The sequence below is a fragment of the Ictalurus furcatus genome, chromosome 3 (genome assembly GCF_023375685.1).
Source record: "Ictalurus furcatus strain D&B chromosome 3, Billie_1.0, whole genome shotgun sequence".
Classification (NCBI taxonomy): Eukaryota; Metazoa; Chordata; class Actinopteri; order Siluriformes; family Ictaluridae; genus Ictalurus; species Ictalurus furcatus.
The window spans coordinates 18,387,210-18,401,623 of NC_071257.1; the positions used below are offsets into that span (position 1 = coordinate 18,387,210).

Consider the following 14,414-nt stretch of genomic DNA (forward strand, 5'->3'; position numbering starts at 1 on the left):
GACCCTGACACACACATGATAGTTATACTGCCCTTGTGAGGACCTTACATGCAGCTAATTAATACTCTGCCTACACCTAAATCTCACCCTGAGCTTATCCTCATTAACTACAATGAAAGATTTTACTTCGTATAGTTTTCTTGTGAATGACTGTCAGATATTCCTATCTTTGTATGGACGTTTAGTCCTCACCAAGATAGAAAAACATGCACCCAGCACAAGACACACACATACACAAAATGTCCTCTGGATAGATTTTAATCTTCTCCTCATAATAATTTCAATTATTAGTCTGACTAGATGCCTGTCTTGTGAAGGATTTCCCTGCATCAGACATAAATATAAGTTTTGACATACTGGAGGACGGCCTGAGCTCCAGGAATAGCTCACGGCTCACAGCTCAGCCTGTAGATGGCAGACGGCACTCAGTGCAGTGAGAAAAAGGAGTCTGGGAAAGTGCACAGTACACAGCCCATCCCAAGCGCAGGGCTGTTGTTAATCCCAAAGATTAGTCACAACTCAGCTGGTGGAATATTGTCCCAAAACTCTGGAATTAGGAATGCCAGCTCAAGATTAAAAGCATACTTGTTTAACTTGGCCTGTTCAAGTTTTTGGGTCTCTTTTCTTGTTAAAATGTACTTTTCATGATAGTCCTCCTCATGAATTTATACTTAATTCATTGGTGATTTACACTGATTCTTTTTATGTGCTTTATTAGATATACTTTTTAATCATGTATTTAAAGCTCTTTTAGATTTTCTAAACGAAGAATGAAATTATATTTAAACAAAGCTTATTATTATTAGTACTATTATTATTACATGGTCCTCAAGACAGATAAAAGAGTTTGAAGAATCAAAAAATTCAGAACAAGATACAAAATTAATGACCTTATTACTTTTGCAATGAGCTGATGTGTTTGTGTAATGCAAGCTTGCTGCTCTGTGTATATTCAGAGAGAGGTCAGCCACACGGGACATGTGAGCACGAGATATATCTATTCAATAATTGGCTGTGATTGGCACCATGACGACAAGGTGGGATAATGCTTATCATGCACAGATGTCGGGAACAGTGCATAAATAGAGCATAAGCTAGGGCTCTAAACCTCATAATTTCCATATTCATTCCAGTGTTCTGTGGCCTTTAGTGAGGAACACAATCCATTTATTTAAATGTCTGAGAACAAATTTTTTCATAAAAAGAGTAAACAGATATTTTGAACTCAAATCCAGAAACTATACATGGGGCAATGGTAGCTCATTGGTTAAGACATTGGACTACTGATCAGAAGATTGTGAACTCAAATCCCAGCACTGCCAAACTGTCACTGTTGGGCCCTCAAGCAAGGCCCTTAACCCTCAATTGCTCAGATGTATAAATAACATAAATATAAGTTGCTCTGGATAAGGACATCTGCCAAATGGTATAAAATGTAAATATCTAAGACTTTTTCTTAGTAGTTGCTTTTTCTTAAAGGTGTGAAATTTTATTTCACCACATGGTGGAGACACTGAACTGACTATTTGGTTCGATGTTTGAAAAGCTCACTTTTACACTAAATGACAATTTTGCACCAGAGACTTTCTTCGTTAAGCCCTAGTAAGCCATTAATTATGTCTTTGTTGTTCTACCTCGTCCCTTGAGAAAATTACAGAACAAATTACCTACTGCTCATGCTCATCTGATAATTTGAGGTTTGTCTGGTTAGACTCCTCTGAGATTTTGCCAGCAGATGCTTCCAACTAGACTTGCAAAGGTTGTTTTGTCTGCTGCTATTCACTGTATTGAGTTCCCAAGCCTGCATATTCATATGAAACTCTTTGGAAGAGTCTCTCAACAATTTACTTGGTATGGGTCATATAATTTCCATATTGTCTACATAGTATGTTGGCATGAGAAATAAAACAACCTGACAGGATTATAATACTATTATAATGCCAGCTACAGGTATAAAATAATTATATATTTTAATATGTCACAATATCATGCTGTATTTCATTTTCTAGAAATCTTTAATTGTAAGCCTACTTGATACATGATCTAGTGGAGAGCCAGCACAAGTGTAACATTCTCTAAACACTCTCTAAACACACACATGTAACTGTGATTTCATTAGATCCATACAGAAGTTCATCACTTCTCTATGTACGTTTGAAAAAGAAAAACATTCTTCCACTGTTGCTGGAGATAGTTCTAAAAAAAAAAACCCACAAAAAAAACAAAACAACAACAAAAAACTGGAAGTAATTTTTTGTGTGCTTTCCTCCATTTATTCATAATGAATGAACGTAATGAATGTACAATAGTTTAATTAGATTGTTCCTGTACATGTAAGTTTATGGTAGTGTTCCAACTGACCTATGTGCTTTGCCGGTATAACTTTAACACATGACTCCATTTGGTTTCAGTGAAAATGTACAGAACTCGCTGATGATATGAGTAAACCTGCACTTGATTAAAGAAGCAAACGTGCATGATGTTATGCAGAAAATATGAAGTTTGTCATTTAAACCAACCCCCAAAATTATACAGTTGTGCCAGCTTTCCCTTACATTATAAAATGACTAATTTATGTATAAATGACATACGCCTATAAACTGCATGTATACTATATTTATATATAATAAACAATACTGTACAAGTCTTAGGCACCCTTTTTTAGTACAAACTTTGTTATAGATTTTTTATTTTATGACTTCTACATTATCGAGTCAGTACAAAAACATTTTAGATTCACAAACATTAGTTTTCCAGCACAAAATTAAATGTTGCAGAAAAATGTTTTTATGTTATTGAAGAAAGCAGCATATTAAGTGGTAAGAGACACTTTTCAGACAAAATAATGAAGGCAGCAGGATTTTGCTGCAAAAATACGAAGCAAGTGTGACAGTCAAAGTCTCCAGAAGAACTGCACTAATTCTACCTGAGACTACTTTTTTTTTAAAGCAAAGGGTCGTCATACCAAATATTGCCTTTGTTTCATTTATTAATGTTTATTGATCTTTATAGTATTTTTTAAAATGTAGAAACGTTTAATTTCATTATTTCTGAAGGCATCTTTTTTCTACATCATTTCTTTACATGTGCCTAAGACTTTTGCACAGTACTGTATATACATTTGGATAAAAGCTGAGATCAAATTAACTTAATTAGCCTTAAATGATTAACAGTTGTTCAGTTATTAATGTAGAATAATCGAAAAGAATGAGGGTTTAAATGAATGTATGCACGTTTCTAAGGAGATCTTATGAGATCATGGTGTATGATATAATGCCTCTGGGTGTGTGTTTCCGGTAGATGAACTGTTAAGGAGTTTTGATCCCTCTCTCAGGACTGAGCGCTAGTATTATTGGCTGCTATATCTGAGTGCATGGCTGAAAGTGCTCCCTAATGTCCCAGGCTTTAGGCTTTCTGCTGTATCATAGCTGCCCAACTAGAGCTCTTTAGCCACTGGAGACCAGATCAGTGGTCTATCAGTACAGCTGGTATGTCAGCTGTCGAACATAACTGCCTTTCAAAAAAGAAAAAGAAATACATTGCTCAGCTAATTAAGTATGTACACTCCAATGTAGCTGATAAATAATGGCCCATTTGGTTTTCAGAAAATTAAATCAAATTAAAATTTATTATGATGATAATTAATATATTATTTATGATATTCATGATATGCTTTCTGGAAGAATGATTGCTTTAGGGTTTAAAAAAAAAAAGATTTTATCTCTAGGATAGAATATATTGGCAGATTAGTGCAAAGGACCAATCACAAAAAAAACATAAAAGATTGTTTGTGAATAATTCTCAAAGCCAGACTGAAAACTGAAACAATGTTATAATCTTGATAAGAAAAATATGTCGGATGTAACAACACTTCATTAATGTATCAGCTCAGGTAATTCACAATGCAGACGAGAAAGAGAAAGTCAAAGGTTTCTACTGCTGCTGCTTTGATCTAAGAGAAGGTAGTTCTGCAGACAACAAAGGAGCTGAGACTTACTCACAGCATCATTTGCAAGCATTGACTGAGTAAGTACTGTAGGGACAATCATTTCTCTTTGTGTGTGTGTGTGTGCTGGCTGATGATGTTTCTGAGAGTTCATATTACTCTCCTTTGCAGTTCTTTGGTTTCACATCACCTCAAACTGCCTGAGAGGTCACTGTCTCTAACTCTCCTCTCATGTTACTGTTCATTAAAAACAATGTGTCATTGGTAGTTGGCTGTAACACAGCTGTGAGGATGCTGACCTTTTGTCTCTCACTCTCTCAGACACAGCAGAATAGCTATGTGTATATAGCACATTCTATAAAAGAAAATGATTGTATGAGTAAGTAATTAGCAAAGAAAGACGCTGAGTAATCACAGTTTAAAACATACAAATATTCACACAATTCCTGTAATGGCACTGGAAAGATATTACTTGAAGGAGACAACAACCCTACTGGAAAACAAAAACAACAACAAAAAAAAACCAATAGCAACCCTCATAGAATTTGTAATGGTTTTATTGGTTATAAAGGGGACTGTATTGGTTTTACTGGAAACTGTAATGGTCCCTTTGGGTCGCTATAGGTAATTTGCTGCCTTCTATTGGTGGCATGTTATGTCTAGTGGATACCATTAAGGACCAATAATGGTAATAGTTTTAATGGTTAGTTGATGGTTTGTAATGGTATTTTTAGTGGAAACCATTAGAAATTGTCTGATTGTTTCTATTGTTTTATTTTTAGCAGGGATTGGAGACCTATATTAATACTAATAACACTAATAATACTAATAAGATAAGAGGTAAGACAGTCTTACTTTGCTTTGGCCTCTGCATCTTCTGATCCTTTGCTGGACACATCCTCCAAACCTCCAAGAAGGTGCTTATAAGATCTAACACATAATATGATAAGGTTCAAATGTTTTTCAGAAAGTTCTTCAACAGCCAAAATGACACACATTCCTAGCGTAAGTTACAATATAAGACTATAGTTTGTAGAATGAAAAATAAAAAAGGATCACTTATACTATGGAAAAACCTTTTAACAGGATTTTACTGATTGCAACTAAAAAGTAAACTCTCTTGTAAGGGGCAAAGAAGATATTAATTACATTTGAAAGACTAACCTAATTAAAATCAGTGTTTCCTGTTGCTCTGAGAAGAAGAATATTCAATTATGTATGACCTCTGCTGCTATGAATATTAGCGATAATGATGAAAGCCCCTCTGCAATTTCAGAAGTGTGATCAGAGAGAAGGAGGGAGAGGGAATGTGTGTGTGTGTGTGTGTGTGTGTGAGCGTGCAAGTGTGTGTGTGTGTGAGCGTGCGTGCGTGCGCGTGCGTGTGTGTGTGTGTGTGTCTGTCTGTCTGTCTCCTGGTGATAAATATCACAGGGAGAAATGGCAGTAATGCTGGGGATGAGCTTCTGTTGATGTGTTTATACCAAAAACGGCAGCTCTGGCACTGCAGTTTAATCAATCCACGTAAATATTTAAATTCCACCTCCCTCTCCCGCTACCCCTACACTTCTTCATCCCCAAAGAGGGACATGCTTAACAGGAATTACTTCTGAAATGTACTAAAAGAAGACAGTGGCATTATATCATTCTGAACTTGATTCAAGGGTGACCTTAAATTGCATTTTTATGGCTTTTCAACGTAATTCAATGTAATTTAATGCCTGTTTTTTCATGGATGATTTACCATATAGCAAAATTTTCTACAAAGGAGAAAATAAATTAAAAAGGTCATTATGACTTTATATCTCAGAATTGAGACTTTATTCTGACATGTTTCTTACAGTTGAGAGTTCATAATCGCACAAATTTGACTCTATTTCTCACAATTACAAATTTAGATATCCACTTGATGCAGTAACTGAAATGTACCAAACCATGTCTACATGGACCTTATGCTCAAACAGGTTTGGGCCTCTATTCATATTTTTACATTTTAATGCCACAGCATATAATGATATTCTATACAATTATGTGCTTCCAACTTTGTGGCATCAGTTTGGGGAAGAACCAGATATGGGTGTGGTGATCAGGTGTCCTCAAACTTTTAGATATATACTGTAGCTTGTATTATTCAGTGAGTGATGTGGTCAAAACAGATTTGCGTACCAAGCATAAAAAAAAATTAAATAAAAGCTAACAATAATCATGATAAAGTTGTTACGGATGATGAATGCATCATTTAAATGCCAATTTACAACAATATAGTTAAGTATTTACATATACATAAAGTCTTTGTTCATAAAATGTCATTTCAGACAAATTAGGATTTTTTAAAGTACCCACATTGGTTGTGTGCATTCAGAGAGCATAATATGAAGAAATGTAACAACCCATCAGTATATACCCCCTCAGTGTAAAAGAACTGCACACAGCAGTGTGCTGATGGATGAAGGCCTATTAAGTTATAACAGCCCATAAAGAGCAGAATGAGCGCATTGCCCAGGAGACAACCTGTCAACACTGATCACTGACACACACAGCACTTAATCTATTCAGCATGAGCTAGCTTTATTCAGACAAACACACCTCTGAATAGAGAAACTCTCATAGGCACTGAATAAATAAGGCATTCACACAAACTCAGAGTTAACAGGAAAAATGCGAGATAGGAAACTCCACAACAGCTTTATATGCAACAGTCAGCTAACTCAGACATACTGACAAATTAATTTTGTTCAGAATTATTATTATTATTATTATTATTATCATTATTATTGTACACATTGTATGTGTACAATAATAATAATATACAGCCAGTTCCAGAATTATTGGCAGCCTTTAAGTGAAATGTAAATTTTGATTGTAGGAAATAAACATTACACACCACAATTCAAATATTCCAGTAAACCACTGGAGATACTACCTGATTCTACTACAACTAAAAATCATAAACAAATATTTATATATTTTTTTAATAGTACTTTCTGTTCTGACAAAATAACACCCCTAAAGAATCATGTAGTGGATAAAAAATACATACAAATTCAAAATATAATTAAGTACACACAGTGTCATATGTACAATAAAGTTTTAAAAGTCTACAGCTGGAAAAATATTCAATAATCTTGGAAATGCTGATAATTCTGAAATCACATTTTCTAAATCACAAATTAAAAAAATAAATCACTTTACGTATAAGAACGGCTTTATGCTTAAGCTCAAATTATTACTCACTGCATGAGTTACTCTATTTTATTATTTTAGAAACCATGTGAATAATTCCTAGCTGTGTTTAACAAAGCATAATGCATGAGGTAATGAGTAATACTCACTCTCGGTCAATAACAAGGCAGGTGACAGTCTCTGCAGCAATGACACTGGCTGTCCTGATGTCCTCTCTGTGCAAAAAAAAAAAGATGTGAGTGAAAAATTATGTAACACAGAAACTGATCTGTGTCAGCTAAATCAAATTAGACTCAGGACAGAATGTTTAACAGCTGGTCCAGTATAGCTAGATGATCAGTTAAACAAGAAAATTTAAAAGAGATTAAAAGTGTCACCTTGCAGAAACAATTACAACCATGTTCTATATACAGTATACAATTTTAATAATTTATCATAGAAAAAAAAAACACAATCTGCAGAATTGTCTTGTCCATCAGTACTTGTTAGTTGCATTATAGAACATGTAGAACTGAAATTTCAATTATGAAATTTGCTCTGAACTCAATAATGCAATTAAAAAAAAAAAAAAATCAGCCATTACTCAGAGCCTCTCTGTACACCATCATTAACCTCCTCTGGCTCGTCGAATTCTGAGGAGTCGTCACCCCAATCGCATGAGTCAGAATCCAAGAATAAATCCACTGAATCCATAATGCTCAGCAAGCACACGCGTTAACGTTTTTTACAAGCCTTTTTAGTTCTTATAATAGAAATAAACTACGAACATTTACTCCCAATTTTGCCCCACCAAACCACACTACTAGCTCAGCAAGATACATCCAACCACACAGAAAGCACACACACACACACACACACACACAAACCGCCTGATGCCTTGACTGAAAAGAAAGAAGAGTAGATGTTAATGTGTATATGCACACATGCTTCAATCCTAATCAAAGTCTCTTGTACTTGCACTGAGGTGAGAATTCTCCACTGCACAACTCTAAATCCCCCACAACACAAATACACAAACACACTTAGAGAAGGTCACAGCTGCTCCACACAACAGCAGAGAAGAGACAACAGAAAAACACAGGAGAGATTGTGTCACTATTTAAAAGTGCCATTATAGAGTGTGCGTGAGTACCAGGTTTGATGAGTGTAATTATGGCCTGAGTGCTCTCTATAAGAGAGCTCTCTATAAGAGCTTTATAAGAGACATTAAGTGGACCGCAATGCCATATCTGTAGTGTACAATAGCCCATCTCAAACGATGACATGTGCTCTGTGAAAAATGGCCTTCTCTGCCAAGCTCATGTTCCTGTTTCAAATAGTCACACACATAGTCTACACTGGCATACACACATGCCCATTAATCCAGGCAACAAGAGCTCCTTCATTTACAGTTCATGAGGACAATCTGGATACCTGGAGTCCACACACTGTATACTGTGCCAGACCAGAACCCTCTCAGATCAGATTGCTTACTGGAAGTTCAGCTCAGACATAAACAAGGCGATCTTTTTTAGAAATTGATTGCAAAAGTCCACAGTACAGCCGAGTACACACTGTAGCCTTTCTGCAATAGGATGTACAGAGTGTGTACACTAGAATGGAAGCTGTTTGTATAGATTAGGGTTTCATTGTTTTTTATCCCCTTTTGGAGATCAGTACACATTTGTTACGTTCACAGAGCTAGTGTTCATTTCGGTATTGAAAACTATGACGAAAAATGTTCGTCTGCGACCTTTTTTTCCCATGACTAAGACAAGATAATGAGACGACAACTGACGTCATTAAACACTAACTGTGACTAAATCAACATGCGATATTGTTGCCGGAAAAAAAATTGAGACTTATGCATAATACATAGTTTACATAGTTTTTTCTAAATCAAAACAATTATCCTGTTCATTGTCTGGCATGAGCGTCAGTTTCCCTTCCTGTGCTGTGCTCAGAATGTCAGGACTAACCAAGCACAACGTTCAAGCTCGTTAAATAATGACAGCAACCGTTAGACTTGGAAGAAAGAGAAGATCTGACATTAGGGCTTATTTTCTCTATAAGGAGGCTGAAAAAAACAAAAAACAAATGCCTTGTTATATTAGAAGTGAGGCAATGTGGAAACACAATATCTGGAAAGAATACAACAAACCTCAAGCGGCATAGGAAGGCTAACCACTAAGAAATTGAGGTAGATTAACGTCTTGGTGGTAATGTTAGGTTGTTTTTTTTAAGCTATATTAAGACAAAAAAGGGAGCATGGTGGCTTAGTGGTTAGCACGTTGGTCTCGCACCTCCAGGGTTGGTGGTTCGATTCCTGCCTCCACCCTGTGTGTGCGGAGCTTGCATGGTCTCCTCCAGGTACTCTGGTTTCCTCCCCCATTAGGGTGACTGTCATCTCTAAAAATTGTTCGTAGTGTGTGTGATTGTGCCCTGCAATGGGTTGGCACACCATTCAGTCTATGCCCCGAGTTCCCTGGGATAGACTTCAGGCTCCCCATGACCCTGTATAGGATAAGCGCTACAGAAAATAAATGGATGGATGGATAAAAATATCTACAGTTTTCAGTAACTAAAACTAGACTAAAATACTTATGATTTTCTTTGACTAAGATAAGACTAAAATACCCAGGCTTTTAGTCAACTAAAACCTGACTAAAAAACAGTGTAAGGTTGACTAAATATGATAAAAACTATCAAGGACATTTGACACAGGACAAAGAGTACAGTCAGACTAAATAAAAAAAATAGCTGACAAAATGAACATTGCATGCAGCACAAGGAGACTGCAGAGGAATTTATTCTTATGAGCACTGTTTTTCTGCATTCCAGTCATTGGGTAGACATTAATATCAAAGACCTTAACAGAGCCTTTTCCCCCGAGAACAGCTTGAATTCTTCCTGGAATGCTGTCATACATGTTCTGAATGGTTTTTGGATGTTGGACCATTTTTCAAGTTATAATCTTCCAGTTATTTAATGGACAGAGAAGGTCGATATCTATTTTGTAGTCTGCGCTCCAGGACTCCATAAAGGTTGATTGATATTTAAATCTAGTAATTAGAGAGACCAAGGACGACACTTGAATTCATCATAGTGTTAATCGAATCACCCTTGAGGAATTTTAGCAGCATGCATAGGAGCATCAGGGAAGAGTGTTTGCACCTTAGGCTACGTCCACATTAATTGAGATAAATCAGAAAACACATCTTTTTCTCTATGTTTTGACCTTCCGTCCACAGCAAGACAGCGTTTTTGTACTGGGAAAATGGAGCTTTTCGAAAACATGCTCCCAAGTGGATAAATTTAAAAACAATAATTTTTTATCCAACGATGATAAAAAAGATTCCCTATGTGTTTTTATGACATGAGTAAACATTTTACATCATTAAAATCAGCTCACTTTGTGTTAATAATCGGCTTGTTGTAGCATACTTCGTGGCTTCATATCCTCACCAAGGGCTCGTCACGTGCAGTCATAGGTCACCAGACTAATTTGTCTAATCTTCACGGTACTTTAGACTGTGATGGAAATGCAGACAAGGTAGGTCCATAGGAACCAAATGGTCTCTTGAAAAAAGTTCCTGGGACTTTTTTCCGGATAATTTCAGTGGAAACGTGGCTTATGCTGTAGTGTTCATCTATCCCTGTCAGGGAGCTTCAAATCTGTGACTGTTCCTCTTTGCTTATGCTGTTTGTTGATGTTTAAAATACTCTGCCATGACTTTTGAGACTGTTTCCTAATACTACATTAAATAACTTTCCATTTTTAATTTTTTTTTTTTTTTGCCTCAGGCTGTTTTGAAATCCCGCATAACAAAGTGCTAATTGACAGACCTCTTTTTTTGTATCTGATGCATGCTGTTAATTGCCAGCCATCCTACTATAACACCTGGGTTACAGTCCATGTTTGTAATTGTGATTGTTACTTCAAAGTAAATGTCCTTTTTCATGTGGTGGATTTGTTATTTTGTCCAAACCCTGTACTAATCTTGCATGTCTTATATACAGAAACAGTCACAGAAAATTATATGGCCTGCTCCATGTCTAGAAAATATATATATCATAATATCACACCATCTAATTGTTATTCATGCAATTTCAGGATAATCCACAAATTATGTATTCTTAATTAATTCCTAATTATTGTGTCCTTGGTCTCAAATACAGACTAACCTTTATCTCTAATTTCCTTTGAAACAGTTTTCCGTTATCTCACTTAAATCTTGTGCTACTATGATATATAGAGAGAAGTGTTAATGTGTAGACACCACTAGGTGGCACACTACTACAGCTCTTATTGTATATACAGGATTTAGGTCAAAGCAGCAGTTTATGATGGAGCTCAGTGTGCTACAGCTGCATGAGGTCAGCCCTCATGCTCTTGATGACTTATCTGATGGTTAAAAAGAGAACAATCCTACCCTTGCAAGGCTTTTTCTCCGAACCAATCACCCTTCCCCAGAGAGCGCAGGTACATTGTATCCTGACTGGCAGAGTCCTCTCGGGTCACGGTTACCTAAAACACAGGGCCAGGTCACCAAATAATGCTGATAAAATAGCAAAATACATAAGAGCTCTGGGGCATTTTAACATTTAAACATCATACCACTGCTGTGCTAAAAATTTACATACCTTTCCTTTACTAATGATGAAAAAGGTGTCTCCCCTGGCTCCCTGCCTGATTATATAATCTCCATCCTCATAATGCGTCTGAAAACAGCATAGAATACGATGAGAGTAAAGGAATTAGAGTAGAAAAAAAAGGAGTTAGAGAAGAAAAAAAACCCCACAAAGCTACTAAAACTCTAATTCTGTTGCTGCAAAAGGGACTTTTTGAGAACTATTCATGGCTATGTTTATATTACTACTGCAAGAGTGAATACCATTTGCATGTATAACACAACATAACTAATTTAAGCCTCTGTGTGAATATGTGAAGCATGATCAGTGTTGTTAGTTCTGGTTATTCAGTTTTGAATGGCCAATGCATCATTTGTACAGCCACCTATAGAATAAGTGTAGACAAAAAAAGCCACTGAAACACTACTCCTAATTCCCCCTACACCATATCACCGAGACTCTAAGCCCTGACATGCTGCCATAGGGAGGAAGCAGTTTTTTTGGACACATGCCATCCTGCTATTCTGTGTGCCATTACTGTCCTCTAGACAGATGTAATGAGAGATGTAAAGGCGCACAGACAGCATAGACGAAACAGTACTCCCAATCTGACTGAAGCCAAAAATCTCCCTTTGTGACCTAGAACATGACCTTTAAGGCATCACAAAATTAAATTAAAATAAATTCATAAATCTGACAAAAGCACATTTAGCACAACTAGTACAATATATGGTGATATATGTGTGTTGTGTTCTGCAAATTATACTGCAAGTTTGCTTTTAATTAATATTTCTATTTCAACAAAAAAAAAGTCTTTTGTTAATTGGGATAAATGAAAATTCAAAAAAGTCTAGATGCAGTATTTTGTGTTATCCACTTGGGCACCAAATTCTCATACCAATGCATTTTGAAAATCCAACGGAGAGCCGAACCCAGAAGAGCAATAGATAGAGCAGCGCTCGTCTCCGGCTCCTCTTCCGGATCCATAAGAAATCCCCCGAACCAGATACAGTTAGCTGCCTCGGCAGTGGCCGGCCTAGATCCGCGAGGCTCTGAAACCCAACTCGCTTCGGCTTCCGAGAAGAGCGCGAGTTGCGAGCCGAGCTGCTTAATGTAGGCATTACCATGCGCAGCCTCTCGAGGCTGCCATCGCATGCTACATCCCTAGACACTTCACCCAGAAAGTGTGCACTATTCCCCGTGATGAAACGGGAGCAAGCCGTAACACACTTCCTGAATTCTCTCACTCATATTTTTCTCTCTCGCTCATTCCTTTTTTTCTTCTCTTTTTTTTAAAGGGATAGAAAAGTTCTGAGATTTTGAGAAAAGATAGAGAGGAAATTAAGAGTCTTTTTCTTCTTTTCTGTTTCTTTACACAAACAACTGACATGCAGTCTTTCACTGAAGATAATAAAGGCTTATGGCGCGGTTCACAGGTGCTATATTTATATCACGCGACACACTTAATTGCCACATCACCTGATCATGGCAGGCCTATAAATAGGCGTGATTTTACACAAGCTTCAGATGCTGGTCACACGCGAGAGGCGCTCCCATAGCGTTATGCTAAACGCAATGTCGAAGTTCCCTTTGAAAGGGAACAACAACTGAAAGAAGTTATTTGAATTTCCCCTATGGGGGATCAATAAAGGTACATCTTATCATATCTAATGTAAGCTGCAGTACAAGCCTGGAAAGCACCACAAATGAAGAAACCAACAATTTCGTGATGTCAATGAGTCACAGGCTTAATGCAGTTATTGTAAGCAAGGGATATGCAATGAAATATTAAGTGTTATTTAATTTAATTTACTTCAAGTCTTTTGCTGTACTTTTGCTCTTGTGGTCTGATATAAAATGTTCTATGTTTTGTGTTGTTTAACACATGTAAATACCAGGAAATAAAAGCTGAAATCCAAACTCTTGTCTGATATCCATCTTTGGATCTCAAACCCAAATGTGTTCAGTCTACAGCAAAAATAATTAATTGGCCTTGCCGTTCCAACAGGTTCAGAGGGGACTGTATATCTATAATCCTATATACGATATTTTCCATGCATGTGACTAATATAAAATCTTTTCAAATATAAAATATTAACACCACAATGATAACAGCTTAAAAAAAAAAACCAAACATGGTTGTAGTTTTGCATTGGTTTTGCAAAATTCACTTAAACAATATAATAGTCACAATTTATAACTATAAGCATCTGGAAAAGAGTTTTAAAACAAACATACCGGTACTTGGAATTCTAAGAGGTAAATAGCTTGCTTTTGGTTCTTATTGTATGTGTTCTGACTGGTTGTGGAAGTGAAAATGTAACCTTCATGCAGGTCTGCTGTTACACAGATATGCTCTAAATCCAAAGCTTTATATTTGCTTATTGCCAACATTCGGGAGTGTATAATTAGGGTGGTTCCATGTTGGTCAACTAATGAACAATTCCAATCAGATTACACTATGTCATGACATACATAATAGGCAGAAAATGAAAAACAGGTGGAGATAGAGCAGAGAGATCAGTGTAAATGCTGAGGGGAAATTACTGCTATTCATTTCCTTTCATTCTTAAGTGGATTTCAATGAGCTGAGGTTGGTTTAACAGCCCCATTTTCACATGATTGCTGCTGGAGTCTGCACTTTCTAATTCAGGGAAATTCAGCTCAATTGACTAAG

The 14,414-nt window shown here is 36.5% G+C and overlaps 1 protein-coding gene across 2 annotated transcripts in view; it reads right to left on the reverse strand.

Annotated features, from left to right (window-relative positions):
* Positions 1–14,414, reverse strand: part of prkg1a (protein kinase cGMP-dependent 1a) — an 84,513-nt gene that overhangs the window by 14,611 nt on the left and 55,488 nt on the right. For both annotated transcript variants that reach the window (XM_053621215.1, XM_053621213.1), the window contains exons 6-9: positions 11,750–11,827; positions 11,539–11,633; positions 7,276–7,341; positions 4,802–4,876 (exon numbers count right to left, since the gene is read on the reverse strand). In XM_053621215.1, coding sequence (XP_053477190.1) covers positions 4,802–4,876; positions 7,276–7,341; positions 11,539–11,633; positions 11,750–11,827 — 314 coding nt within the window. The remainder of the gene's footprint in view (positions 1–4,801; positions 4,877–7,275; positions 7,342–11,538; positions 11,634–11,749; positions 11,828–14,414) is intronic.